At 35.4% G+C, this 25,497-nt stretch overlaps 1 protein-coding gene and 1 non-coding gene across 2 annotated transcripts; both read right to left on the bottom strand.

Annotated features, from left to right (window-relative positions):
• Positions 1 to 7,146: 7,146 nt before the first annotated feature.
• LOC112721654 (uncharacterized) lies at positions 7,147 to 8,793 on the bottom strand. Its single transcript, XM_025772701.1, has one exon. The coding sequence runs from the start codon at positions 8,791 to 8,793 to the stop codon at positions 7,147 to 7,149; it is 1,647 nt and encodes a 548-aa protein (XP_025628486.1).
• A 15,476-nt stretch (positions 8,794 to 24,269) lies between these two features.
• LOC112725800 (small nucleolar RNA R71) lies at positions 24,270 to 24,377 on the bottom strand. The gene has a single exon (XR_003164883.1). It is a non-coding gene; the product is annotated as a small nucleolar RNA R71 (small nucleolar RNA).
• Positions 24,378 to 25,497: the final 1,120 nt, after the last annotated feature.

The raw sequence follows: 25,497 nt of genomic DNA, 5'->3' as shown, positions 1-25,497 counted from the left end.
ACCAATCTGACCTAATAATTAATTTGACCGTCCTCCTGCCCGCGTCACAACAAATTCAAGAAAAAGGTAAATTAATTTAAAAACACGCAAAACTATTTTGTTAGATCAAATAAAGAAATAATTTCACAAACAAATTAAGTAGGAATACATTAATCTTTTATTGAGTTGGAATAAATTGATGAATGATTTTTCTTTGTGGTTGTCCTTTATTGGTGGGAAAACATGAATAAGGACTTTTATGTAGGTACTCTCAAAATGAAAATACCACACTAACTATGTAATTAGGAATTTGATGGAACATTAAGAAAATTATTTGGGAAATTAAAAGTATATTTGAAATAAAAAACAAAAAGATAATTTAGATAAAAGAAAAGAAAAATAATTCAAAAAGAAAAAATATTTTATATATTAATTAATAATTAATTATTATCACATAAATATTTTCTTCTATTTATAATATTTTTCTAAAACATATTATGAGTATACTAAAATATATTTAGTTGTCAAATAAGTTATCATATATTTATATACAATAATTATATATATTGTTTAATTTATTTTTAATTATATTTTATATTTCAAAAAAAGATTTTATGTGTATTAATTGTGTAAAATATAATACAAGTACTACCTATTTATAAGAGATAAATAAATAAAAAAAATCACATAATGAATATCTAATATCTTGTTATTAATAAGAGTATGTATAATCAATATCTATCTAATTAATATACAAATATCCTAAAGTATCTTGGTACGGTGGTTAAGAAAAAATTAAGAATAAAGTATCGTTTTTGTCCCAACGTTTGGGTAAGTTCTATTTATGTTCCTAACGTTTAAATCATCCTATTTGTATCCTTAACGTTTATAAAAGTAATTCAATGTTATCCTACTATCAATTATACTAACAAATCAGATTATATTTTTCAATTATTCTCACTTGAATGTATTCATTCTCAATTAGGTCTTACTTGGATGTGTTCAATTTTAATATTATACCCACTATTTGTGTTTAGATTCAATTATGTCCCTAGAAAAGTGAATTATGTCAATGTTGTAGGAATTAATTTTAACATTTGATGAGCTATTTTTCGGAATAGATCATCGATTCTATCCCAGACATTTGTATTCTAACTTCAAAAAGAGATTTTTAAAACTCAAAATAAAGCGCTCATGATGTGTAATTGACGGCAGGATAACATTGAATCACTTTTACAAACGTTAGGGATACAAATAGGACGATTTAAACGTTAGGGACACAAATAGGATTTACCCCAAACGTTAGGACAAAAACGATACTTTACTCAAAAATTAAAGAGTATATTTATCTATTAATATAGAAATATCCTGAGGTATCTTGACGATCAAGAAAAAATAAAGAGTATTTTTTGGTGATTGAACATAACACAAAGAAAAAAGACCTAAGAGAAAGAGCATCATTTCTTTCTAATAATAATGTCTAAATTATTAGGGGCAGCAACCACTCTAGGTACATCTGCTTGTTTAAAGCAGCAGTCTTAGCCATTAAATCAGTCGCTTTGTTTGCTGTGCGGTGGATGAGCACTAAAGTAGCTGTCCAATTGTGCTGGAGCATTTCTTTGATTTTGTCAAGCAGATCAGAGTCATTCCTAATCATGCTGGTTGTGTCTCGCGAAACAAGAAGAAACGCATCAAGATTATCAGTTTCACATATGATCTCTTTGCACTCACAATCCCAAGCCATAACAAGCCCTCTCCAAATAGCATGAAACTCACAACAGAGAACACTAGAAATAGGTATATTGGCAGAACAACTTTTTATCCAAATTTCCATGATGTCTTTAATAATACACCCAAAACCAGCTAATTACTCATTTTCAAAAATGCTTGCATCACAGTTTACTTTACAGACATTCATTGGAGGTGGTTCCCATTTATATTGCAAAGAGGAAGGAATAATATGTTTTTGGGTGGTAACGACATTGGAGAAATCTCGAGTAGCTTGTTTAACCAAGTGAACAATTTTCTCCTTACACCATGGATCATCTTGATGGAACATGTCATCGTTCCTATCCCTCCAAATCCACCAAAAGGCCGCTGCAAAGAGGAACTCATTTTTGTTGAGGTTAGAACGAATTCAAGACACAAAATTCAAACTAGAGTCCACATCGGTCATTTCCAAGTTTAAACTAATCCAAATCTGACGAGCTTTTTGGCAAGTCCTAAAGCAATGGTTAATATCCTCTAGAGCAAGATAACATCTCTGACAAAAATAAGAAGTAGCAAGACCTCTTTATTTAAAATCGGTAACTAGCTGTGGGAATTCATTACAAGAAAAAGGTGCATTTGTAACAAAAAATATTGTTACAAAACGTCGAAATTTTGAAACAAAAGTTTTTTGTAACAAAAAAAGGGTCCATTGCAGTAAGTCCCGTTACAAAAAGTTTTTGTAACGAAAAATGGAACTGTTACAATTCAAGACCATATTTTGTAACAATTTTTTTTTATACAAAAAACCAGAAGCCGTTACAAAAGTGGTAACAATTTTTTATTTTGAAGGTATTTTTTGTGACAGTCAATTTTTTTCCTATCAAAAAATTTTGTTACAAAATGTAACATGATTTTGTAACATTTTTTTCTTTAGTTACGAAAGCAAATTAATTATTTTCTAACAAATTTTTTTTATTACAAATTACATGCATAATTTACTAAATTATTTTTTAAATTAACTAATATATTAACAATTTTAATAAGCAAGTTTACATGTATATAATATGCAAAAATATACATAAGTCAAACAAGATCTTTTTAGCTAAAATTGTCTTGAAACAAAATAACATTAGCTAGTGAGTACATTGATTAGTTCAACCAAAACATAAAAGTTCTAACATACAAAGTTCAACCAAAACATAAAAGTTCTAACATAGATTAGTGTCTCTATGCATCAAAACATTCTTGAGCCCTCAAAGTAGCATATAGTCACCATTTCAACACTCCTGTAAATAAGAAAAACTGAAACAAAAAAGTTAGAAACAAGATATAACACTAATTATAATTTTTTCACTAAGTTTTATCCAAAATTTTCAGAAAAATTTCGGCAGAACCTCCCCTAAAATTTGGATATTTCCACCGTCCACGGTTCCAACAAACACAACCAATTCGCAACTTATGTCTCAGCCATACCCAACCAAATTTATCAAACCAAAATTTTCAACCATGACACAAGTAAAATGTGATAAATAGATCCATATACAAATTAAAGTATACTAATATAAAATGGAAATCATCTACGAAAATGTATTAAAGCCATAAGCAACTTTAGGAGTACCTTTAGGGTCTAGTTTGTTTCATTGTCAAAGCGCGCTATGAGAGAGTTCACAACAGCTTGTTGAGCTTCTAATTGAGCTTTCATTTGAGCTAATTCTTCCTCTTGCCGTGTTCGTTGCTCTTCAAATTTTTCTTTGAGCACATCTATTTCCTTTGTTAGCTCCTCATGGTCTTGCATTGCCTCTTGAAGTTGTGCTTGAATCCTTAACTTAGACTTTGGAGTCTTTATGCCATAACTTGTACCACTTTTGTCACCTCTCACAAGTAGAAAAGCTTCATTTGGAGTGAGAGAATTTTCCAAATCATAGGATTCATCGAGTATACAGCTAATATCATCCTACACAATCCAATTTGTGATTTGAAAATGTAGATAAAATTTAAATTCCATGCAGTTGAAAGAGGAAAAGGTTAGTAATGTTACATCAATTTGTTTAGCTTTTTCATTGACCCATTCTCCATTACTCTTTTGATGAGTAATTTGCCACAATTCTTGAATGTTAGGCTCGACACCGGTTCTAGGATGGCGCTGCAAATTTTTTGGAAGTTTAAAATATAGCATGTAATTAAGTGCAAACGTGACATAGTAAAAAATATAAGACCAAATTAAAACTTTAAGACTATTTACCCGATCACGTCTAACAACTTGAAATGTCCTTCGACCAACAATATGTGGTACAACATGATGCTTTCTATTATCTTTGTTTCTTAAACTTTTTTCCTATAGAAGACCAAACTCACAAAAGACAAAAGGAGGTAAGGTATAATTATTTGCATTGACCTAAAATAGCAAAACAACATAAGAACACCTCAATGGTTGTCACAATGAAAAATTCAAACCTGAAAAGAAGGACTTCCAAAGTAGGACACCAAATTCTCCCATGTCTCCGGTAGAACATTGTTTGGTGGATTTTGAAGGCGCTCCTCATCAGTTTGATACAACTCATAGTGCTCACGCAATCTTGAGCGCTAACTTCGATAACATATGTTAGCCTTAGCTAAAATCATATTGCGCATCACTTGCGTATCTGCTATATCAAACTTTTCCTACATATGATTTGTCAAAATTAGTTAGCAGAAATAAACCCTATAATATACATAATAGCAGAAAATATAAATATGTATTACCAAAACAATGTCGCATATTTTTTGCTTGACATCATCTCCAACTTGGCTCCATTTCTCTACATCCAAAGGAGCATTTTGTCTTGTAACAATACCCACTTCAGATGCAAACAGATCAGCATGGATGCTATTAGGAGCTAAGTTCTCCAAAGAGATCGGCAAATCCGATTTCCCATTTGTCTTTGTTTTGATAACCCTATTTGTTGCAATCCCACGCGAAGGTCCCCTTTTACCAATACGCCTATCAACAGGGGCAGTGGGTGGTACTGAAGTAGGGTCTGCCTGGGCTGGGACAGGGGCTGCTGGGGCTGCAGGGGCTGCCAGGGCTGGGTCAGCGGCTGCAGGGGCTACAGGGGCTGGGGCAGGTGCTCGTGGTGTATAACCAGATGCAGCAGCCCTTGTCAATCTCCATGTAGCCATTATGTTATGCAATCTACAATAAAGTTAACAGAGATAAAATTAAAGAAATGAAAGAATAAATTATCTACATCATTTAATATACAATTACACAAAGGAAAGCACATCAATAAAAATTGGACATGATTCAAAATATATTATACTTTTCAAAAAAGTTAAACAAGTGGAACAAAGAGTGAATAACTTAGCAAATGCAAATATGATGTGAATTCGTAAAGTTTAACTACTTTAAAGTCAATCACCATCCTATACAAAAAGTGGATAAGGTCAATCACCATCCTATACAAAAAATGGATAATTTAGCAATTGCAAATATCTTGTAATCCCCAAAATAAAAATACTAAGTCAATCACTATCATTTGAATCTTCTTCTTCTTCTTCTTCTTCTTCTTCTTCCTCTTCTTCTTCTTCTTCTTCTTCTTCTTCTTCTTCTTCTTCTTCTTCTTCTTCTTCTTCTTCTTCTTCCATAGACTTAGGCACGTCCACACTTGATCCCTCTATGTCACCTCTACCCAATTCCATCAAAAAATTGATATCACCCGAATATGGTACTTGATTAAAGCTTCCCATTTCAGCTTGTTGGTATGCCTCTTCTTGCATGATATCTTGCTCAGGCACATCATATGTATTGCGAGGCTTTACTCGGACCACAGTACACCAATTAGGCCTTTTAATTGCCGTTACATAGTATACTTGCTCAGCTTGACATGCTAAAATGAAAGGCTTATCCTTATATCTAACATATGTGACATCCACATTTATGAATCCATACTCATCTTTACAATATCCCCTACTTTAATTTCGGCCTATTGGAGGAACATCAAACCACTCACACTTAAATAAGATCACTTTATGTTTTCCGACATAATCTAACTCAATAATATCAGTCAACACGCCATAATAATCCACACCCCCAGTCAATTCATCTCCCTTCACAACTACTCCACTATTTTGAGTCTTCAAAGATGCTTCATGGGTTTTGCTACGAAATGTAAAACTGTTGACAGCACATGTGTTGTAGAAATGTGCACGACGATCAGGACCTCTTGCTAGAGAAAGCAGTTGATTATTCACCCGTGCACTCCCTACTTTGTGTAGATCTGAAATCTACATTAACGAATTGCAATTAAAACTAAATACTACCAAGAGACTCTTCAATTCTACAATTATCAAAGTTTACTCATTTACCTTCCTTTCAAACCATTTCACAAATTGATCCTTGTGCCTTTTCTGCAGATTTCTTGGATTTTCTCTTGTTAAAACTGCCATATGTTCATCAACCCATGGTTGAACTTCTTCACAATTCTTCAGCACATAGAATTGAGCTTCTCTATGCTCTAAGATACTAAGTTCCTTGTATGACCCTTTACAACTAAACTGGCAAAGTACTTTGAACACAGCTATGCCTCGCATAGGTTCATTCTCGCCAGGGTCAGAAATCTTAGAATTTTCATCCAAATATCTCCCCACAAGGGTCATTGCTTCTTCAGAGATATAACCCTCAGATATTGACCCCTCAGGACGTGCTTTGTTTCCCACATAACTCTTTAGTGTGCACAAATATCTAAAATTGAATTTTTAAGGAATGTGAGAAACCTACATATACAATACTATAAGGCAAATTCTACGTTGTTGTCAATTCTAAAGGGCTAACCTCTCAACAGAGTACATCCAGCGATATTGAACCGGTCCGGCTAACTTAGCTTCATGGGCAAGATGAACGGTTAAGTGAACCATCACATCAAAAAAAAGCCGGAGAAAAAACCGTCTCTAATTTACAAAGTGTTATTGCAATCTGGGTTTCAAGTTTGTCTAGAACGTCCACCTTCAATTCTTTGGAACAAAGCTCTCCAAAGTAAATACTTAGATGTATCAACGGTTCAAAAACTTCTTTGGGTAAAAGCTTACGAATTGCAAGTGGTAGCAGCCGTTCTATTAGGACATGGCAATCATGGCTCTTCAAGCCATAAATTTTGCAATCTTCAACGTGCACACACCTTCCAATATTTGATGAATACGAATCAGGCAACTTGAGTTCTTTCAAGAACTGACAAAGAAGTTGCCTTTCATTCTCCTTCCTAGTCTTTGATAAAGTATATTTGGCTATCGGCATCACAAACTTGTTGCCCACTCTACGAGGATGAAGGTCTCTCTTGATGCCCATAAGTTGAAGATCAAGTCGTGCATTAAGATTATCCTTTGTCTTTCCATCTATATTTAATAGTGTACCCAGTATATTATCGAAGACGTTCTTCTCTATATGCATTACATCTAAATTATGACGTAACAATAATGTCATGCTCAGACTAAAAAAAAAATGCTTTTCTTTTTCCAATTTGCAGCCACCTTGTCATGCTCAGACTTCTTTCTCTTTTTAGTATTGTTCCCAAACTCTGTTTGTTCAAAAGTCTTGAATTCCTCTACGACATCATAACCAGAAAGTGGTTTAGGTGCTTCGCCAAGTTCCCTGGTATTGTCGAAAGAACTCTTATTTCTTCGCCACGGATGATCATGCGGCAAATAGCGGCGATGACCCATATAGCAATGTTTGTGTCCATGTTTCAGCCTCTTAAAACTAGTTTCTCTGTGGCAACACGCACATGCTAGTGCACCTTTAGTGCTCCAACCGGATAACATAGCATAGGCTAGATAATCATTTATTGTCCATAAAACTGCAGCAAACAACTTAAAGTTCCATCTCTGAACCACATCAAATGTTTCAACACCCCCTTCCCACAATTCTTTCAACTCTTCAATTAACGGTTGTAAGTATACATCAATAGAATTGCCAGGGGATTTAGGGCTTGGAATAAGTAGAGATAACATCCAATTTGAATGTTTCAAAACCATCCAAGGAGGATAGTTATATGGAATGAGAACAACTGACCAAGTACTATAGGAAATGTTCATATTGCCGAACGGATTGAATCCATCACTAGCAACTCCAAGCCTGATATTTCTAGCATCACGTGCAAACCATTCGTGCTCCTCATCGAATGTCTTCCACGCCAACGAATCTGCTGCATGTTTTAGGACTCCATCGTCAAGTCGTTTCTCTTTGTGCCACCTTATTGCTAGCGCTGTTTGTTCACACATGAAGATCCTTTGAAGCCTAGGTTTTAACGGAAAGTATCTTAGTATCTTCTGGGGTACCTTCTTCCGAAGGTTATCCTTTTCATTCTCCTTCCCCTTCACCCATCTAGATTGCTTACACTTTGGACATTCATCAAGATCAGCATATGCTTGCCCCCGAAACAAAATGCAATCATTCACACAAGCATCTATCTTCTCGTAATCTAATCCCAAATCTCGAATCACTTTTCGAGCATCATAAAATGAAGTTGGACAAGAATTTTCCTTTGGAAATATGCTTTTTAGAAAGAGCAACAAAGCATCAACTGAATTGTTGCTCCATCCATAGCGACATTTCATTTGAAACAACTTGACAATGAAAGATAACCTTGATATCCCACTGTCCAGATACAGGCTTTGCTCATAATCCCTCATTAGCCTCTGGAACCTCTTTGCCCCCTGATGAGGTTCTTCTTCTATATTTTCATCTACGTTGTTAGCGAAATCTCTCAACGTCTCCCCTAGTGTTTCTCCTCTAAAGATGTTATACAACATCTCATAAGTGGCAGAATCATTCTCCCTTTCACAATCAATTTTATTTAGATCAGACACATCTATAGTGGATGTATCTTGAAGTATCTCACCATGATGCACCCATGTTTTATAAGAGGTCAATATCCCCCATTGGCGCACATGATGATGAACTTCATTTCTAAATTTGAACATAAAATTGTTGCATTTGGGACAAGGACAACGTATTTGATTTTTCACACCGGGTTGAGAGAAGGCAATATCCAAAAATAATTCATCGAGGCACTTCCTAAACTCAGGAGTACGCCTATCAAAATTAACCCAATATTTCTGGTAATTGACCATTGGACTAATTTCTGCAGGAGACGAGAATGGATAAAAGGATGTAAAGAGTGAAAAAAAAGAGAGCAGCATGACATAACATAGCATCACAGGGACTATCACTTTCAAAATCACCAAAAAAAGTGCAAAAAATAGAAGCAAAATAATAAAACCCAGAAATAAAAAATAGAACAAAAATATCAACTCTCCAAATAACCTAAAAATCAGATAATCAACCATGTTACACACCAATACTTTCAACCACAACAACATCAGCATAATCAACTAACAATATTTTCAACCACAATATCAACAGAATCAAGGTTCAATATTTCAGCTAAGATTATCAACTAACAACATATTTAACAATACTCAAATAAACTGAAGTTACCTTTAGCAGAAACGTAATCGGACCAAACCAGACCAGCAGGAGAAAAAGGACACCCGAATCAAACCAGCAAAAGCAAAGGACAACGCCGGATGAGCAGAGCAGCATAAACTATCCTAATTCAATGCAATGTAAAATACACAACATTATTAACAAAATTTAATCAATATCTCTATGTTACTAGAGATCAAATAGTTACCTACTTTACTCAGTTCACAAACACAAAAGTATTAAAAAAAACAGAATCGAACAGAGTTAAAGGAAAGCAAAAGCTAATAACACTAATATAGTCAAACAGATATAAAACTAATTTTTTCAGTCACAACATCAGCAGAATCAAGGTTCAATACTAAATTAAACTGGACTTACCTTCAGCAGAGGAGACGATCGGAGCAGAATGGCAGCAGACCAACGAAGCACGGCAGAATCAGATGAAATTAAAGACTGCAACACAACACCAGAAGAAGACCCTTTTATTAAATCTTCATCATTTCACTATCAAGCTAGGAGACAAACTTTTTAGTGCTAATAAAAGTTTCTTCTGCTTTATTATGTAACTCAGGTTTTCCAACTTTAGTATACAAGCCTCAACAAAGGAAAAAGAACAAACAGAACAACATATTAAATCATCTACTTTTACATACAGATACAGTTAGGAATTAGCATCAATTTTTCTCTTCTAAACCTACAATAAAATAGCAACAATGAAGTCCACAAAATTAGTATACAATAACTACATATTAGAAAAAAAAACACCTCTACACTAAAGAATGTCAGAAGCAGAACCACACTCAGCGACGGGTTGGGGCCGTTCCACCCTCGAAGACGCAGGCCACCGCCGAGGAGAGCTGATAGCATGATCAGAGCTTTGGCACAAGCAGAGCTTTGGCACGGACAGAGCACAGCCAGCAAAGGAGTCACCCAACAAGACGACTACAGAAACGGAGGTAGGAGATACAAAAGAGGCACGACGCGGAGGCAGAGAAGGCGGAACGCAGGGGAGCCTAGACGGCCAGGACGACACACACGGAGGTGAGCAGTGGCGCAGACGACGCGGATTCGAGGAGCGACTGAAGGACCACGACGCTGCCAGAGACGTCTCCCAGGGGCTACGCCGGTGACTCTTCCTCCGGCAGCAGCTCCATTTTCCCTTGTATATAGGGTTTGAGGACGACGCGATGGGTTGAGAGTGACTGAGGGTGAGGCTTCGAGTGAGGTGGGGGAATGGGGGAACCTTAGGATTTTTTTACTTTTTACATTCACTATAGATATTAGCTCTTGGGTCTTTACAGTGCATTTTGTTTTTTTAAATTTTTTTTGGAATATTTTTAATTACTATTATTTATATTTATAAATTAATAAAAAAATTTTAAATTTCACAAATTAGTTTTAAGTTATCTTAAAATTCTGATTATTAAAAATTATATACTCATTTTATAAAGGCATATAAATTAATATTTACATCATTTAAAAATTAATGAATATGTAAAAAATAATATAAAAAACATATTTTAAAAGAATTATATAAACAATTTTTTTAATTTCTAAAACAAAATAAAATTATTTTAAAAAAAATATATAGATAATTTTTTTAATTCTTAAAGTTTTTAACATTTTGAAAAAAAAGATTATAAATTATACATATATTTTGTGACACAAAAAAAAACTTGTTACAAACAATGTTAAATTTGGTGACAAATTAATTATTTGTTACAAAATAATTTGAGTTTTTCAGACAAAAAAATATTTTGTTACAAAATATTTGGATTTTTTGAAACAAAAAACTATTTTGTTACAAAATACTACGAATTTTTGCAACTAATTTACTTTTTGTTACAAAATATTACAATATTTTGTAACAACACACCACCGCGTTACAAAAAATACCATAATTTGTAACAAAATAAAATGGATTGTTACAAAATATCTGGATACTTTGTAACAACTTGTAATGTTGTTACAAAACATAGTTTTTTTGTAACAATCAGCAACTATTATTACAAAAAATGGTTTTTTGTTACAAATGTTCTACTTTCTTGTAGTGATTCCATTGTTGAGGCAAAGGCAGAGTAGACACTTTATCTTCTCCAGTATTCTCAAGCGCCAAAGTCAAAGCCAATTTTCATTATCATTCCAGTCAAATTTCTTCTTCAATAGCCATTCATACCCGCTTTTAGTCGAGTAGGTAAAAATATTTAAGTTTGTCCAAAACCAACCTGTTTTATCTCCTGCCTGCTTGATAAGATCAAAGAGCATCAAATCAAGTTTAACTTCTTCCGAAATCATTGTGCAAAGAATATCCCATTGCCAATGTCCATGGTGCCAGACATCTTCTAGCTTCAAGTGAGAATCAGAAATATGCACAAAAGAAACCAAAGGAGCTAGCGTTCCACATGGTTACCAAGCATGATACCAAAAGGATTGAGACATCCTGCCTGTACACCAATCAAAACCATCACGAAGCTTTTCTATTGTCTTATAAATCGCTCACTAGGTGTTTGAAACATTATTAGAAAAATTGGGTGAAAAGCAAGAAATCCCAGATAAATATTTTGCCAACATAATTCTTACCCAAAGCTTATTTTTATTATGCAGTAATTGCCAAACAAGCTTTCTAATAAAGCAAAATTTATACATTGAGTATCTCTAATTTCCAAGCCTCCATATTTTCTTGGAGTGACAACTTTGCTCCATGGTGCGCGGAAATCGTGACGGTTCCATTCCTTGGTAACGGCGCTAAAAACTCAATACACACGTTCATGATCTTAGTTCTTTGTCACAACTTTGCACAACTAACCAGCAAGTGCACTGGGTCGTCCAAGTAATAAACCTTACGTGAGTAAGGGTCGATCCCACGAAGATTGTCGGCTTGAAGCAAGCTATGGTCACCTTGTAAATCTCAGTCAGGCGGATTCAATTGATTATAGAGATTTAATAATTAAAAGATAAATAAAACGTAAATTAAAGATAGAGATACTTATGTAATTCATTGGTGAGAATTTCAGATAAGCGTATGAATATGCTTATTCCTCCTGAACCTCTGCTTTTCTATTGTCTTCATCCAATCATTCATACTCCTTTCTATGGCAAGCTGTATGTTAGGCATCACCGTTGTCAATGGCTACATCCTGTCCTCTCAGTGAAAATGGTTCAATGCGCTGTCACTGCATGGCTAATCATCTGTCGGTTCTCGATCATACTGGAATAGGATCCATTGATCCTTTTGCGTCTGTCACTACGCCCAGCACTCGCGAGTTTGAAGCTCGTCGCAGCCATCCCTTCCCAGATCCTACTCGGAATACCACAGACAAGGTTTAGACTTTCCGGATCTCAAGAATGGCCATCCATGGATTCTAACTTATACCACAAAGACTCTGATTAAGGAATCCCAGAGATACTCATTCAATCTAAGGTAGTACGGAAGTGGTTGTCAGGCACGCGTTCATAGGTTGGGAATGATGATGACTGTCACGATCATCACATTCATATTGAGGTGCGAATAAATATCTTAGAATCGGAATAAACTTGAATTGAATAGAAAAACAATAGTACTTTGTATTAATTCATGAGGAACAGCATAGCTCCACACCTTAATCTATGGTGTGTAGAAACTCTACCGTTGAAAATACATAAGTGATGAAGGTTCAGGCATGGCCGAATGGCCAGCCCCAAACGTGATCCAAGGATCAAAGGATAATCCAAAGATGTAAATACAATAGTAAAAAGTCCTACTTATACTAAACTAGTTACTAGGGTTTACAAAAATGAGTAATTGATGCAGAAATCCACTTCTGGGGCCCACTTGGTGTGTGCATGGGCTGAGAATTGAGCTTTACATGTGTAGAGACTTTTTTTGGAGTTGAACGCCATTTTGTAACCTGTTTCTGGCGTTTAACTCCACTTTGCAACCTGTTTCTGGCGTTTAACTCCAGAATACAGCATGGAGCTGGTGTTGAACGCCAGTTTGCGTCATCTAAACTCGGACAAAGTATGGACTATTATATATTTCTGGAAAGCCCTGGATGTCTACTTTCCAACGCAATTAAGAGCGTGCCATTTGGAGTTTTGTAGCTCCAGAAAATCCACTTTGAGTACAGGGAGGTCAGAATCCAACAGCATCAGCAGTTCTTCTTCAACCTCTGAATCTGATTTTTGCTCAAGTCCCTCAATTTCAGCCAGAAAATACCTGAAATCACAGAAAAACACACAAACTCATAGTAAAGTCCAGAAATGTGATTTTTTTATTGAAAACTAATAAAAATATACTAAAAACTAACTAAATCATACTAAAAACTATGTAAAAATAATGCCAAAAAGCGTATAAATTATCCGCTCATCACTCCACTTGACCAAATTTAAGCAATGCTCCCCCACCTTTCTCTTTCAAAAGAATTGTCTAAGCACAGAATCAATCTTTTGACAAACTGAAGTAGGAAAAAGAGTCACTTGCATCTGATAAATAGGAAGAAAAGAAGCAACAGATTTAATTAAGCAAAGCTTGCCTACTCTGTTAAGGAGCCGACCTTTCCAACTAGCCAACCTATTTTTGATCTTCTCTAAAGAGTCCGAAAAAATAGACCTAGCAGCTCAAGGATGATTAAGGTTCACCCCCAAGTATTTTCCTAGGTCACTAGTAAAAGGAATATGAGAAACACCAGACAACATTTTATTCCTTCTATTAGAGATTTTTCTAGAACAAATAGTTTTATATTTTTCAATGTTAACCTTCATATCTGAAGCTTTGCAAAACAACTCCAAGGTGTGCACAACATTCTGAACTTGATTTTTCTTTTCTTTATAAAAAAAGAAGAGGTCATCTGCAAACATCAAGTGAGAAACTCTAGGTCCCCCTCTAGAAACAGTCACACCATCCCAAATATCCTCGTCAACTTGTTTGGAAATGGAGCATGCCAATCTCTCCATGCACAAAACAAATAAATAAGAAAAAATTGGATCTTCTTGCCTGAGCCCTCTGCAAGGTTGAAAGATGTCCAATCTATTCCCATTCCAAAGGATGGAAAGATTTGAGGCCTGAACATAATTCATTACAAGATGAATAATTAGAGAAGGAAAGCCAAAAGACTCAAGAGTGTGCTCAAGAAAATTCTAATAAACTCTATCATAAGCCTTTTCTAAATCAATCTTGAAAGCCATAGCTCCTTTTCTAGACTTTGTCCGCTTAAGAAAGTGAAGAACTTCTTGGGCAACAATAATATTATCAGGCACTCCTCTACCATGAATAAACCCTCCCTGAGTTGGGCTAACAATCTCATCCAAAAATGGTCGTAATCTATTAACCATCACTTTAGTCACTAGCTTATAAATTACATTACAAAGGCTTATTGGCCGAAAATTCTTCAATCTAGTTGGAGGGTCGCACTTAGGGATAAGAACAATCAAAGTTTCCAACAAAGAATGGCCTAACGTCTCCCCTAAGAATGATTTCTGAACAGTACGCCACACCTCATGACCCACCACATCCCAATATTCCTTGAAGAAAAAAACTTGAAAACCATCCGGCCCAGGAGCTTTGAACGAGCTCATATTATCTAGAGCTTCTTTAACCTCCAACATTGTCACTGGTTTAGACAAATTATCACAAACATCTTGGCTAAGAGATGGAATAGAAATTTCTCCCATGCAATTAACCTCAATAGGCTCAGTAGAGCAAAAAATATTTGAAGAAATAAACAACCTCTCTTTGCAAAACTTCCAGATCATCAGACTAGGACCCACCACTGACCAGCAACCCATGAACCTTGTTAGATTTTCTTCTAAGGATAGTTTGCATATGGAAAAAGCTAGTATTTCTATCACCATACCAAACCCATTGATCTCTTGACTTCTGGTACCAAAGTAATTCTTCCTGGGCCAACACTAGATTATACTCAGCTCTCAATTCTTCCTCTTTATGCTTCAAAGTCGGATCATCATCAGCTTCCATTTTTCGTTGAATATAATTCAAATAAGCCTCCAATTCCCTCTTTTTAATAAAAATATTGCCGAATATCGTAGAGTTGAATTCCAATGAAGCTTCTTGAACCCCCAGTAACTTCCTAGGGATGCCAAAGTCTGTACTATCCCAAGATTTCTGAACAATGGCCTTGTAATCAGGATGCGTTGCCCATGCCGCTTGAAATAGAAAAGGCCAGTTTCCTTTCTTGATAGGAACTCCTTGACATTGGATAAGCAGGGGACAATGATCAGAGTGAGAACAGTTGAGAACTTCAACAAAAGCTTCTGGAAAAAGAAGGCGCCATTCTGTAGTACAGCAAGCTCTATCCAATTTCTTTGTTTCCTTGAATTTTACGAAACCAAGTAAACCATCTTCCAGAGGTTGTCCGATAAAAAAGACAACAAGAATCTAGAGTACTTGAAAAGATACTAGTGCGATTCAAATAGAAATTACCCCCCTTCACCTCATGAACACTCAAAATATCATTAAAATCCCACCACCCACGGGTCCTGAATGCACAAACCAATATCAAGAAGATGACTCCATAATTCTACTGTATTAGTGGCTTGAGGGCTGCCATAAACCGCACTGCAGATCCATCTTCTCCTACCACCATCAATTTCCATAGTTACACATTGATTCATAGGCCAAAGAATTTTACAAGAAAATTTTAAATTAGTAGAGAGCAACCAAATTTCTCCCTTGTGTCCAACAGCATCTACAATCCCTACAGGATAATAGCCTAATCTCCCCCAAAATTCTTTCATAGTTTCAAACCCAATATGAGTTTCCACCAAAATAAAAAAGTTGGTTGAAATTTTTGTACCGACTCCTTACAGTGCACCCGAGACATCTTATTTGACGCCCCCTTACATTTTAACTAATAATATTTAAATGTTTACAATCCATAAACATAAATTAAATAATTGGAATATTTAATCATCCTACCTCACATTGATGGACCCCTATCTCCAAGTGTCTTCTCTTGAACTTGCGCCGCAGAACCATCATTCTTCTGTTGAGGTTGGTTCTCTAAGTTTGTTATTGCACTAGCTTTATCAAGCTCTTTTTGTGCTCGAGAATCCATTGACAATACTTTAGTAGGTGATTTTTGAAGTGAAATAGGACGCTTCTTTTTGTGCCCTGCTTTGAAAAAGGGAGTACTCTGATCCTTGAAAGCCACCTGAGTTGTTCCCAAAGAGTTAAGCGTGGATGGAGGATCCTTATTTTCCTTAGGCTCCACCTTTGCATTTGATAAGGACTTCACCTTTGCATTTGATGAGGATCCAGCATGCATGTTATTAGGCCCAAAAGAAAATTTCTTACTCACCAAATTGGAGCATATTGCTACATTGGCTTTTTTTGGCACCACTTTTGGGCCTTTACCCATTTTTTCCTTGCCTTTTCTACTAACTGTAACCCATTCACCGTCTTTTGTATGAGTATCCCTATCCATGCGTGATTCTTGCAAATTATCATGCACAAGATCCGCTGCTCCATACTTCTCCATAATTGGAATTGATTTGGAAGTAATTCCAAATTCAAAAGTTGAATTTTGATTTTTTACTGGAGTTTGACTACCTTCTGCCATTTTCTCGTTTTTGTCCACCGAAAATAGTGACGGCAAATTTTTCTCCTTCACCGTGCTTTCCTTCCCAAAGCCATTGTTGTTCTCTTTCGCACATTCTCTTGTTACGTGCCGAAAGCAGCTATATTTTTCACAAATTAAATTCAAGTGCTCATATTCGATGTCATACATATGACCATTAACTTGAATTTTCTTTATGACTGGAAGTCCTAAGTTAATTTGCACACATGCTTTTGCATACTTTCTCCTCTCTGCAGACTTGGTGGCTAAGTTGATGCGGATCAATTTGCCAACAGCTGACGCAATCATTTTCATGGCTCTCTCTTGATAATAGTTAATGTTTAAACTTGTAATTCTTATCCAAACCGTGGTAGATCCAAAAGTATTTTCACAAGGTCTGAATGAAGAACTCCGAGGTTTAACCGCAACATAACTACTAGTAATCATCCACGGTCCTCCAAGGAGAACTTTTTCTCTATCCTCCAAGAGATCAAATTTGACTAAGAAATATCCAAAATCGACATCTAGTACCTCATATCCTCATTTGGTTCTCCAGAGACCTTTAAGCCTATGCATGATCGTCGTATAGCTAAAATTTATTCTAAGAACTTTAATTACGATGGCATCTTTGTAGGGCTCTGCCAATATCTCTTTTGCTTCTTTAGTAAATGTCACAGTTGGTATCTCCGAATCGCCTTGCTTACCAACTACTGTAGTCATCTTATCCCCATCAAGAGAATCAACAACCTCTAAAACTCTCCTTGCTGAAGCACCAATAACTTTATCTCTGAACGATATTCACTAACTTTGAGTCTTGTTACTGTCTCCTTTAATCCCCTCCTTTTCACCTGATGCATGTCCTCCTCCACTCTCCCCCTTATTGCTTCCGCCGGCATGGCCGGCTGCCTCACTTTGTGCCACCCTCGAAGACTCTCCCCCGCTCTCCCCGCTCTCCATTTCACGTACTCTCTCAGTGATGCAGAGAGTTTGAAAAATAAAGAGTATAGGATGAGAGATCATATTTTATAATAATAATTGAGAAAAACTTTAGAAAAATCTATTTTTGTATCCCTTTAAACTTAAATGGGAGCTAATGAGACCATCTTAAATTTGGACACAAGATTTCAAAATCTAGCAAAGTGATGAGCCTTTATGAAGATATATATTAGCAGTCTAATCTAAAGTTGCAATAGAGATTAATATAAATAAATAGCACTGACGACAAAGTAACAATCATTTTCGATGTGTTTGGTGTATTCATGGAAGACATCGTTATGAACAATAAGAATGAAACTTTTGTTGTCATAATAAAAATGAGTTGCAAAAGATGAATACGGCACCTCTGTTTTCAAGAAGCCAATAAATTGAGACTACTTCAACATAGGTGCACGTCAACAAAAATATGATACTTAGTTTTGGGGCTTGATCGAGTTGCAAAAGTCTATTTTTCGACATGCTAGAAAATAAGAGAGTTACTGTAAGATCTCGGATTTTGGAAATTAAATTATAAGTTATTTGAGATTTATGATATTTATTTATGATTTTATTTTCAGAAAATTATTTTACAAAAAGTTAATTGAAGTAAAGTTATGAGGCTTTGAGTTTAAAATTTGTTACAACTCATCATTTTTATAGTAAATGTGTATTTTTTTATTTATAACTTAAAGCTTTAGTAATTAAAAAATAATGAGAATTTTATATGGCTTAATGTGAATATATTGAGATTTTGAATTTTATCTTATGAATAAAAAAAAATTAATTTGATTATCTCTAATTTTTGAATTAGAGTATTTATTTAAAAATAATTTGTAAGTTAATAATCAATGGTACTCTTAAAGATAATTTTATTAAGAATACCTACCATAGCCCTAATTTCCAATTTGATCCACACAAACCCTAATTCCATGACAAACACACACTCCACTCACCCTCACAAATCCTAGCCGCCACTCACCTCACCTCTTCATCCCCTACTTGCGAGAAAAAGAAAGAAAAAAAAAAGGAAAAAGAAAGGGAGAACAAAGAGGGAAGAAAAGAGGGAGGAGAGAAAGAGGACGGTGCCAATAGAGCTGGAAGCCGTCGTCACTGTCGTTGATGAAGGTAAGAGAGAGAGCCTGTGCGAGAGAGAGGGACACGCTGAAGGAGGAACTGCCACCACCGTCAAGCCACGCCTCGTTGCCGCCGTTTGTGCTTCGTCGTCGCCGCTGCCGATTCCTCCATCGGGGCCGCTGGACGCGAGCTGGCGGAGAGGAAGCCACCAATGCCGTTGAGGAGCTTCGAAGGGAGAGACACGCGACAAAAAAGAGAGGGAGTTGCTCCTGCCACCACTGCTAGAGTTTGCCAGAACCCGTCAGAAGCTGCCGTTGTCGCTATTTGGGTTTGACCAGAAGAGAGGAGGTGACAGTGGTGGATGTTGCTGCTGCTGCATGCGAGAAGGATGGGCTGGTATGTTGTCTCCAAGCTGCTGTATCACCGTCGGAGCTCTCTGCCGCCATTTCAGTCACCAGGTATGGCGCTGTTGTCGCCGGGACCACCGCCGGAGCTACTGTTGCTCTGTTCTATCATTTCTTCTTCATTACAGTAAGTTGTTCTTGTTCTGAATCTCTCGTAGAGTCGTAGTTTGCATTTTGTTATATATTATTGAGGATTTTGAGATGTTAATGTCTTAGGGTTGAATCACGGTGCTTGCATGCTGTGTTTAATGGCTGTTGTTGCTGCGGAAAAACGGTCGGAATTGATGTCGCTTCTGCGAAATAAGGACAAAAGGGATGTTGTCACGTAGTAGTTGAGTCGCGATTGAGGTAGGAATTTTTCTTAAAACCTATTTTATTTTAAGAAATTGTTATAAATCGATATCAATGTGAAAAATACATTTTTCCGTGATTTGCGAGTCTTATGGACTGAGTTAAACTTCTTTGGATAAATGGAACTGGTTAAATAATTTCAAATTTTTAAGCAATAAAATTAAATGAGGAGTTGGATTGTTTGTGGTTATTAACTGTGATTGTTTACCTGATATTTTGAAAGTGATTGGTTGTTAGAATTCTTGATTTGTTAATTTTTTTATTTGAGTTGGTGTTATGGTGGTTAATGAAAGTTTGATGGAAATGGTTGAGAGACTGTTTGGTTAAGACAGGACCCTTGAAGGGTAGCAAAATCCGAGTTTTAGAGGATATGCTGCCGAAATTTTTATAATTTGAGTGAAAATTGAATAATGATGATGATGATGATGATGATGATGATGATGATGATGATGATGATTTCATAAACACTAAGGATTTTGTTTTGAAGTTTTATTTAGAAAATTTTAATTGAAGAATTATATTTTAAGAAGTTTTAGTGAATTTAAAGCATTTGAATTTGATTAGTAAAAAAATGATTTTTGAGTCTTTTTGAGAAGTTCTTAAACTTGAGAATAAAGTTGAAAGTATTTTTGTGTACTTGGTTAAATCGAAAGTGAGTTTTATTCAATTAATTCTCATTTAAGAGTTATGTTATTGGGAATTTCAAATGGATTTGAAGGAATGGATTATTGAAGTTAGTTTGATAACTTGGTCAAAGAAAACTGGAATTTTATGGTTTTGTTAATTTGAAAAATTGATTTGTGATTTTCAAGAATTATCAGGTAAAGGTTGAGGACCTTGGGAGTACTTTAAGTTGAACGTGAGAAGGTTGAAAGTTGGATTTAGTTAGCCCTTAAAGTGAGTAATTAAAGAATGATATATGAGAGTGAATAAGAAGAATATTAAGGTTGATTAGTGATGATTATGATTATGTTAATGATGATTTTGATGATGATAGTGATTATATTTGATGTCGGGGGTAGATGATGAGCGGATAATTTATACGCTTTTTGGCATTGTTTTTACATAGTTTTTAGTATGATTTAGTTAGTTTTTAGTATATTTTTATTATTTTTTAAATAAAATTCATATTTCTGGACTTTACTATGAGTTTGTATGTTTTTCTGTGATTTCAGGTAATTTCTGGCTGAAATTGAGGGACTTGAGCAAAAATCAGATTCAGAGGTTGAAGAAGGACTGCAGATGCTGTTGGATTCTGACCTCCCTTCACTCAAAATGGATTTTCTGGAGCTACAAAACTCCAAATGGTGCGCTCACAATTGCGTTGGAAAGTAGACATTCAGGGCTTTCCAGCAATATATAATAGTCCATACTTTGCCCAAGTTTAGATGATGCAAATTGGTATTCAACGCTAGTTCCATGTTGCATTTTGGAGTTAAACGCCAGAAACAGGTTGCAAAGTGGAGTTAAACACCAGAAATAGGTTATAAACTGGCGTTCAACTCCAAGAGAAGCCTCTACATGTGTAAAGCTCAGTACTCAGCCCAAGCACACACCAAGTGGGCCCCGGAAGTGGATTTCTGCATCATTTACTCATTTCTGTAAACCCTAGTAACTAGTTTAGCATAAATAGGACTTTTTACTATTGTATTTACATCTTCGGATCATTTTAGTCTTGGTTACTCCGGTTCCCCTCTGGGGCCGAGACCAATGAACTCCATTATCACTTATGTATTTTCAACGGTAGAGTTTCTACACACCATAGATTAAGGTGTGGAGCTCTGCTGTTCCTCATGAATTAATATAAAGTACTATCGTTTTTCTATTCAATTCAAGCTTATTCCGATTCTAAGATATTTATTCACACTTCAATATGAATGTGATGATCGTGACAGTCATCATCATTCCTAACCTATGAACGCGTGCCTGACAACCACTTCAGTTCTACCTTAGATTGAATGAATATCTCTGGAATTTCTTAATCAGAGTCTTCGTGGTATAAGTTATCCATGGACGGCCATTCTTGAGATCCGGAAAGTCTAAACCTTGTCTGTGGTATTCCGAGTAGGATCTGGGAAGGGATGGCTACGACGAGCTTCAAACTCGCGAGTGCTGGGCGTAGTGACAGACGCAAAAGGATCAATGGATCCTATTCCAGTATGATCGAGAACCGACAGATGATTAGCCATGCAGTGACAGCGCATTGGACCATTTTCACTGAGAGGACAGATGTAGCCATTGAAAACGGTGATGCCTAACATACAGCTTGCCATAGAAAGGAGTATGAATGATTGGATGAAGACAATAGGAAAGCAGAGGTTCAGGAGGATAAGCATCTTCATACGCTTATCTGAAATTCTCACCAATGAATTACATAAGTATCTCTATCTTTAATTTACGTTTTATTTATCTTTTAATTATTAAATCTCCATAATCAATTGAATCTGCCTGAATGAGATTTACAAGGTGACCATAGCTTGCTTCAAGCCGACAATCTCCGTGGGATCGACCCTTACTCACGTAAGGTTTATTACTTGGACGACCCAGTGCACTTGCTGGTTAGTTGTGCGAAGTCGTGACAAAGAACTAAGATTATGAACGTGCGTATTAAGTTTTTAGTGCCGTTACCAAGGAATGAACCATCACGATTTCTGTGCACCAAGTTTTTGGCGCCGTTGCTGGGGATTGTTCGAGTTTGGACAACTAACGGTTCATCTTGTTGCTCAGATTAGGTAATTTTATTTTATTTTTAAGCCTTTATATCTCTTATTTTCAAAAATAATATAAAAAAATTTCTTCTTTTTCGTTTTTCCGAAAATAATATAAAAAAAACCAAAAAAATCTTATAAAATCATAAAAACCAAAAAAATTAATTTGATGTTTCTTGCTTGAATCTTGTGTTAGTTTTTAAGTTTGGTGTCAATTGCATGTTTATCTCTTTCTTGCATTTTTCGAAAATCCATGCATTGCATTCTTCATAATCTTTAAGTTGTTCTTGATGATTTGCTTTGTTTGATCTTTGCATTTTCATGTTTTGTGTCTTTTCTTGTTTTTCATATGCATTTTCAATTTGTTAGTGTCTAAAGTTTGAAAATTTCTAAGTTTGGTGTCTTGCATATTTTTCTTTTCTTAAAAATTTTCAAAAATAAGTCTTGATGTTCATCTTGATCTTCAAAGTATTCTTGGTGTTCATCTTGACATTCATAGAGTTCTTGCATGCATCATTTGTTTTGATCCAAAATTTTCATGCATTGAGTCTTTTTTATATTTTTCTCTCTCATCATTAAAATTCAAAAAAATATCTTTCTCTTATTTCACTCATAAATTTCAAAAATTTGAGTTGACTTTTTCAAAACTTTTTAAAATCTAGTTGTTTCTTATGAGTCAAATCAAATTTTCAATTTAAAAATTCTATCTTTTTCAAAAATTAAATCTTTTTCATTTTTCTTTCATGATTTTCAAAAATTTCAAATTGATTTTCAAAAATCTTTTTCTTATTTTATTTCATAATTTCAAAATCTTTACTAACAATTAATGTGATTGATTCAAAAATTTTTAAGTTTGTTACTTGCCTATTAAGAAAGGTCCAATCTTTAAATTTTCAAATCATATCTTTTTGTTTCTTGTTAGTCAAGTAATCAACTTTAATTTTCAAAATCAAATTTTTTTTTAAAATTTCTTTTTCAAATCTTTCTCAAAATAAGTTTCAATCACATCTTTTCCAAAATCAATTTCAAAATCTTTTCTAACTTCTTTTCTAACTTCTTATCTTTTCAAAAAATAAGTTTCAAATCTTTTTCAATCAATCTTATCTTTTTGTTTGATTCTTATCTTTTTCAAAACTACCTAACTAACTCTCTCTCTCTAATTTTCGAAAATCCCTTCCCTCTTTTTCAAAATTCCTTTTTAATTAACTAATTGTTTTAAACATTAATTTAATTTAATTTCATTTTTCTTTTTAATTTTCGAATTATAACTTTGATTTTAAATTAAAAACAAAAAAATTATTTTTTTATTATTTTAATTAATTTTCGAATTCTCTCATCTCTCATCTCCTTCTATTTAATTATTCATCTACTAACACTTCTCTTCCACCCAAAATTCGAACACCATCCTCCTCTCTGTGTTCGAGTTTTTCTCTTTCCCTTCTTTTATTCTTCTCTTCTACTCACATAAAGGAATATCTATACTGTGACATAGAGGATTCCATATTTTCTGTTTTCTTCTTTTTCATATGAGCAGGAAAAAGGATAAGAACATTCTTGTTGAAGCTGATCCTGAACCTGAAAGGACTCTGAAGAGGAAGCTAAGGGAAGCTAAAGCACAACTCTCTGGAGAAAATCTGACAAAAATTTTCGAAAAAGAAGGAGACATGGCCGAAAATAATAACAATGCAAGGAAGATGCTTGGTGACTTTACTGCACCAAATTTCAATTTACATGGAAGCAGCATCTCAATCCCTGCCATTGGAGCAAACAACTTTGAGCTGAAACCTCAATTAGTTTCTCTGATGCAACAGAACTGCAAGTTTTATGGACTTCCATCAGAAGATCCTTTTCAGTTCTTAACTGAATTCTTGCAAATCTGTGATACTGTTAAGACCAATGGGGTTAATCCCGAGGTCTACAGGCTCATGCTTTTCCCGTTTGCTGTAAGAGACAAAGTTAGAATATGGTTGGACTCTCAACCTAAGGATAGCCTGAACTCTTGGGATAAGCTGGTCACGACTTTTTAGCCAAGTTCTTTCCTCCTCAAAAGCTTAGCAAGCTTAGAGTGGATGTTCAAACCTTCAGACAGAAAGAAGGTGAATCCCTCTATGAAGCTTGGGAGAGATACAAGGAACTGACCAAAAAGTGTCCTTCTGACATGCTTTCAGAATGGACCATCCTGGATATATTCTATGATGGTCTGTCTGAATTATCTAAAATGTCATTGGACCATTCTGTAGGTGGATCCATTCACCTAAAGAAAATACCTGCAGAAGCTCAAGAACTCATTGACATGGTTGCTAATAACCAGTTCATGTACACTTCTGAAAGGAATCCTGTGAGTAATGGGACACCTTAGAGGAAGGGAGTTTTTGAAATTGATACTCTGAATGCTATATTGGATCAGAATAAAATATTGACTCATCAAGTCAATATGATCTCTCAGAGTCTGAATGGATTGAAGGAATCATCCAATAGTACTAAAGAGGTATCTTCTGAAGAAGAAGCTTATGATCCTGAGAACCTTGCAATAGCAGAGGTGAATTACATGGGTGAACCCTATGGAAACACCTATAATCCCTCATGGAGAAATCATCCAAATTTCTCATGGAAAGATCAACAAAATCCTCAACAAGGCTTTAATAATGGTGGAAGAAACAGGTTTAGCAATAGCAAACCTTTTCCATCATCCACTCAGCAACAAACAGAGAATTCTGAGCAGAACCCATCTAGCTTAGCAAATATAGTCTCTGATCTATCTAAGGCCACTGTGAGTTTCATGAATGAAACAAGGTTCTCCATTAGAAATTTGGAGGTACAAGTGAGCCAGTTGAGTAAAAGAGTCACTGAAATCCCTCCTAGTACTCTCCCAAGCAATACAGAAGAAAATCCAAAAAGAGAGTGCAAGGCCATAGCCTTACATGGTGTGGCCAAACCCAAAGAGGAAGAAGAGGACGTGAATCCTAGTGAGGAAGACCTCCTGGGACGTTCAGTGACCAATAAGGAGTATCCCTTTGAGGAACCAAAGGAATCTGAGGCTCATCTAGAGACCATAGAGATTCCATTGAACTTCCTTCTGCCCTTCATGAGCTCTGATGAGTATTCTTCCTCTGAAGAGGATGAAGACATTACTGAAGAGCAAGTTGCTAAATACCTTGGTGCAATCATGAAGCTAAATGCCAAGCTATTTGGTAATGAGACTTGGGAAGATGAACCTCCCTTGCTCACCAATGAACTAAATGCATTGGATAGGCAGAAATTGCCTAAAAAGAAACAGGATCCTG

The sequence above is a fragment of the Arachis hypogaea genome, chromosome 11 (assembly GCF_003086295.3).
Source record: "Arachis hypogaea cultivar Tifrunner chromosome 11, arahy.Tifrunner.gnm2.J5K5, whole genome shotgun sequence".
Taxonomy (NCBI): domain Eukaryota; kingdom Viridiplantae; phylum Streptophyta; class Magnoliopsida; order Fabales; family Fabaceae; genus Arachis; species Arachis hypogaea.
Note: the sequence above shows the minus strand (reverse complement) of the source record. Positions and strands in the feature narration are given on the sequence as shown.